This window comes from Mesitornis unicolor, unplaced genomic scaffold (genome assembly GCF_000695765.1).
Source record: "Mesitornis unicolor isolate BGI_N332 unplaced genomic scaffold, ASM69576v1 scaffold23272, whole genome shotgun sequence".
Taxonomy (NCBI): Eukaryota; Metazoa; Chordata; class Aves; order Mesitornithiformes; family Mesitornithidae; genus Mesitornis; species Mesitornis unicolor.
Genome location: NW_010170140.1, coordinates 71,524 through 76,992, shown reverse-complemented (window position 1 = coordinate 76,992; position 5,469 = coordinate 71,524). Strand labels below are relative to the sequence as shown.

Below are 5,469 nucleotides of genomic sequence, written 5' to 3'. Positions count from 1 at the left end.
GGGCGCCAGCCACTAATTACCGGCTGGCTGAGAGCAGGACTAACCCGGCAAATCGCTTCTCCACACCAGAAGAGTTGCAAGCAAGGTTATCCAGTGTGATAGCTAACCAAGACCCTATTGCTGTATAAAACATAAACCACATAGATTCACATGTAAAACTTTATTTTATATAATGAAGTATTCCACCTTTAAATTAAACAATTTATTTTATTTTAGCAATTCCGCTGATAGAAAACAGGAGAGGAAAAAAAACTTTTATAAATTAAATATACGTATGTACAAATGTGTTATGTGCCATATGTAGCAATTTTTTACAGTATTTCAAAAATGGGGAAAGATATCAATGGTGCCTTTATGTTATGTTACGTTGAGAGCAAGTTTTGTACAGTTACAATGATTGCTGTCCCATAGTATTTTGCAAAACCTTCTAGCCCTCAGTTGTTCTAGCTTTTTTGTGCACTGCATTATGATGACTGGATGTATGATTTGCAAGAATTGCAGAAGTCTTTCTGCTCGCTTGTTGTAGAATCCCCAGATCAAAAAGCCCTGTAATGGCACTCCCACCCAACCAACCCAACCAGAAAAACACACACACACACACACACACAGACACACACACACACACATTTAAAAGAAAGAAAAAAAAAAAAAGAGAAAAAAGTCTGAAAAGAAAAAAAAATTATTCTATAAGAAGTTTTATTTGCTTTCCGTATATGAAATGAGTTTTGTCTGCTCTCTGCCAGCCAAAAGGTTTGCTTCTTTGAGCACTGGGATAATAGTAGATCCAACAGCATGCTACTATTAATTACAGCAGGATAACAAAAAAAAAAAAAAGCCAACCTGCATTAAGTAAAGTTACTTATAGAAAGAAAGTTATACTGTGATTTTAAACCAAATATATTAATAATCAGAGGTCAGCTTGTAATCACTAGGAGCTACCATTTCATTATTTTCCAGATATTAATTGTTCTAGTTATCCCTTAGAAAATGGGTTTAGGTTAGCTGAGGCTTTGAACCCAATACTCTATTAAAAAAAAAAAAGAAAAAAAAAAGAAAAAAAAAGAAATAAAAAAGGAGGAAAAAAATAAAAATATTTATATTTGTTCAATGGGGCAAATATAGTAGCAGATATGTGCAACCAACCAAGGAAGAGATCTAGCTGGAAAACAAATGCCACTAATAAAAGTGCAATCAGATTTCACCTCTACTTTTTAATGTTGATTTCTAATAGGTGATTTATCCTTTTATTTCCCCTCTATTGTTTCCCCTTTCTTCTCCTCCTCAGAAAGAACCCTGACAAGCTTCTAGCAATACCTTGTCAGAGTTGCTGTTGGAGTAGGTGTTACTTTTGGACACAGAAATTACTTTCAGGGAAGAACTGATTTGCTGAATGGTTAAAAGGTATAGGCAAGTAGGAAGGACATAGCGGAAGTATGGAGTTCATTTCTACTTGCCTTTATTGACTCCATTATTTGGGATGAGAGAGGCAAGGCTGATGCAAAGCCCATTTATGAAGGCAAGCACACCATGTGGGTTACAGGCACAGTGTGCATGGCTATTTGATATCAGTGTTTATATAGCAAGTGATGGCCTTGAAGTCTTTGACTAGTAATGAACACAGATGCTGTCAGTGCTGGAGCAGTTGCATCCGATCAGACAGAAGCAAATGGCCTCTTTTGCACTGAATTCCTGTCAGTTTAGTCAGGGTCACTCTGCCTCTCCTTTTGATTTTTGTTGTGTGTTCAGTTGGCACAGCATAGACTCAGGATTGATGTGGAAAACAAATGTTTTTCCTAGACTCCAGGGATTCTGAAAATGAGAACATATGTTCTACAGGTATTACTGGACTCTAAATAAGAGCCATGTCAAGAGAAAAAGAATTTCCGCCAAACTACACTCATCCTTCGGGCCACATCCTGGTCCTAGTTAAATGAAGAGAAATAAGTCAAGGAAATTTTGTGAGATGTAAACCCAAGGAACTAAAGTCCCAATTCAGTAAATTGTTCAAGCATATGCTTATGCTAATCCCAGCAAAAGTTATCTTCAGCATGTGCTAGACTCCCATTGACGCATCCAGCGCATGTATAAAGTTAGGCATGCACTTGAGAGTTTTGCTGAACAAGGTGTCCTATTGATTTGAGACCTGAAAGCTAAGCCTGGAACATGAAGCTGTTTACGATAATAAAAATCAGCTGCTCACTGATAATCAACCACATCCCATCAGTAAGAAAATGGGTGAGTCTACCTGACCACCAGATTCAGGAAAAAAAGAACAAAAAAAAAACCAACCTTCATATAAGAAGAAGGTGATGACAAAGTTGTATGCTAGGATGTTGGTGGTAGAAGCAAAAGACTAGGAAACTAGCACAGCTTTGGATTATGTGGTGGCTGAAATACCACTGCTTATTTGAGAAGACTATGGGAGATGGCAAAGTTTGTCAAAAACATACTTTCTGGACTTAAGTCCCTTTTGCCATTTTTTCCCTAGCTGGCATGTACTTGAACACACTTTGCCTTTGCAGACCAAAACAAAAGCTTTCTACAAATTATAGATATGATACACTCATTTTCATCCCTTTAGTCATGCCTATTTATCTGCAATCCCATGTAGCAGAACATCCACCTCCTCAGTAACTCTGTAGTTCAGTAGTGCAGAGGGCCAGGTGGACTTTCCTGATGCAGACCACCACTTTCCAAAGGACTGACACTGTTGAGTTTCCAGAGGCACTTGAAAATCTATCCTTTCAGTAAGGTCTCTGATTCTGCAAAGATCTTACAAAACAGACAAGACAGAAAAAGGATGGCAGAGGAACAAGAGGTTTGCCCCAGAATCACCCATTTTAGTGGCAGAATAGAGATTATAACATAGGTATTCTCTAATCTCCTTCAGTATAGATAACCCACAAGGCCAGCTCTCATTGGAGTGTCTGTGGTAGCCCAGCCAGATTAATCAGGATGGAAAGGGAACTTGCCTCGAAGTAAAATATTTGACTACTAACACTGTTATTATAGAGGGCCAGTATAAAATGAAGGAGCAATTGCATGCTTGGGAGCTGCACATGTGAGATTTATTTGGTGTAGGTCTAGGTCACACCTCTTCTGTTGCAGTGCCTCAAAGTGGTGTGCAGTCCCTGCTCCTCCTCCGCCTGGCACATACAGTAGTGTGTTATAGAGAAAGCATGAAATTAGGCCGGGGACTTCACATGGACCTAAGAACAAGAAAATACAATTGGGGATATGGCTGCCTAAGCCCTTAGGTCTTTGGGGAGAACCCAGCCTTACAGCACAATTCATGCAACAGTGAGTTATGGGAGTTGCCCTGGCTTGAAGCTCACAGAAGTGGGAGCAGGATGCAGCCCCTCACCTCTGGACTTGCTTTAGCACACTCTCAGAGTGCTCCGCATCAGTCAAGTCCACACCCCAAAGTTAGCAAGTCTGCACGGTCACGGGTTCTGCTGGCAGGCTGCACCCTGCTCCTGCTAGCCAAGAGGCTGGAGGCTGCAGCAGCACGGAGCAGAGCCAGCAAGTGCCTATGGGAAAGGCCAGCTCCCCTCTTTGGGAATATTCGCTTCATTACTCAGACTTCTGAGCTAGGCAGTCCCAACACCCTTGAGCCATCACTGTGTAACCTTTGCCAACTTTTGGCTGAAAGTCATGGCAAGGAGAAACATACTTTGAAGAGCGGGGAAATATTCCAGTGGTGGCAGAGTTGTTCAGATTGTCTTGGTTTCTTTCCATGTCATTTAACTTGATCTGTGAGTTTTCCCTGTGTATGTGTTTATATGCAGGAATTATCCCAGGATAAAAGGCTTTCTTCAGGGGTGTATAGCTGGAATATGTTGTGCACAATCTGGTACAGCCTTCCTGTTCAGCTGGTGTAAATCATTACAGCTCCACAGAGGTTTTCATGTAACAGAGAAAAGCCTACTCTCTCCTCTTGGCCCAGCTATTCCCTTCCTCACTTGAGCCACCCTACCACCTCCAGGTTTAAGAGATCAATCACTGCCTTTATCAGGGAAACAGGAAAGCTCCTTCACTTTCCAATCCTCCAAAACAACGCTGCATCTCCCTGCTTCTCCCACACACATTGCAAGCAGTTTCCTGAGCATCCAGGATAGTAAAGTTGTGTCCCGTCAAAGGACACACTTCTCAGTCTGTTGAACACTTCTTGGCCCTGCAGTGTGGCTACTTACCATCAGCTGGGACTTACTTCTAGTAAGAAACAAAAAAAGCACCTATGAAATGCTGCAGAGAAGGGCAGACAAAGAACATGACCAATTATCATCATTTGTAATTCTCTATTCTATTGTAAATACATCTTGTACATACTTGGATGTTTTCATCATTTACTGTCTTTATGGATTATGTGTTAAATGAGACTCAGTTTATTGTGTAACACTGTAAATAACATAACATCCTTTATTATTTATGCATAGGCATCTAATACATGGAGAAAGTTATCCTCATATTATTTTAAGATATATGTCAAAAATATGTTGCATTTTTCTTTTTGCTTTGAAAAAATTGTAATATATCCTCTTTTTCCCCTCTTTTCCTTTAAAAGAAAAATGAATGCTAATTTATTGTTCAGGAGAGAAAGGGGATGTAACTGAAAGGCAAACTGTTCAAAGAACATGCTATAGAAGCCACAAGCTACTGATAAACTAAAGAATTTATTATCCCAAATACAGCAATAAGTAATTGTTGATTTATTAAGGTTTTGTTATTCATTTTCAGTAAAAGAGGTGCTGTATTAAATTGTTTATGTGTTGTACTGGCCCAGCTGCTCAGCAGACTGTGTCAGGTCACTAGCCACCATCCTTCTGGATCCAAGTGTTGTTGTAAACATCTTGTTCTGTCTCTGTGGGCCACCATTCCCTGAGTTTTCTGACTCATCCCTATGGAGGTCTCTGGCAGACACTCCTGTTTCTAGGTACAGTATTTTTAGTTTCCTAAATTGGAGTTATTAGCTTTACCCTGACCATTATTACTCAAGGTGGATGGGAGTTTGGGGGCTGGGGTCAGAAACAACATAGTCGTGAGGCTGTGAGAGCTTGCTTTACAAAAATGTCACCTCACTGCTCAGTAACAGTCAATAAATCAAATCAGATACTAGGAATTATTAGATGATATCACCATGCCACTGTATAAATTCATTATTTGTGCAGATCTTAAATACAATGAGTGGTCCTAGTCTTCTTGTCTCAGAATATAAATAGTATAACAGGGAAGGGTCTGGAGGGCACCATGGGTTGAACAAATATCTGGAGCTGTTAAGGTTCAGAGGGAGCACTGAGTGTGCTGGGTCTCATTAGTCTGGAAGAAAGGACAGCTGAGGGGAGATACCACAAAGATCTATGGAAACATAATTTTCTTGTAGAGAGTAGGAAAGGACTGGCTGTTCAGTTCCTCCTTCAATACAAGAAACTGAGTTATTGATCAAAACTGCTAAGCACCATGTTCAGAAAG

General features: G+C 40.1%; 1 protein-coding gene across 1 annotated transcript in view; it reads left to right on the top strand.

Moving 5' to 3' along the window:
- The window catches only part of LOC104536869 (pro-neuregulin-1, membrane-bound isoform-like), a gene marked incomplete at its 5' end in the record, with an annotated part of 1,354 nt that extends 551 nt beyond the window's left edge, over window positions 1-803 (top strand). The window contains one exon of the mRNA XM_010179603.1: window positions 1-803. This exon is cut by the window's left edge and continues 551 nt beyond it. Within this exon, the coding sequence (XP_010177905.1) occupies window positions 1-128 (128 nt within the window).
- Between the last annotated feature and the right edge of the window lie 4,666 nt (window positions 804-5,469).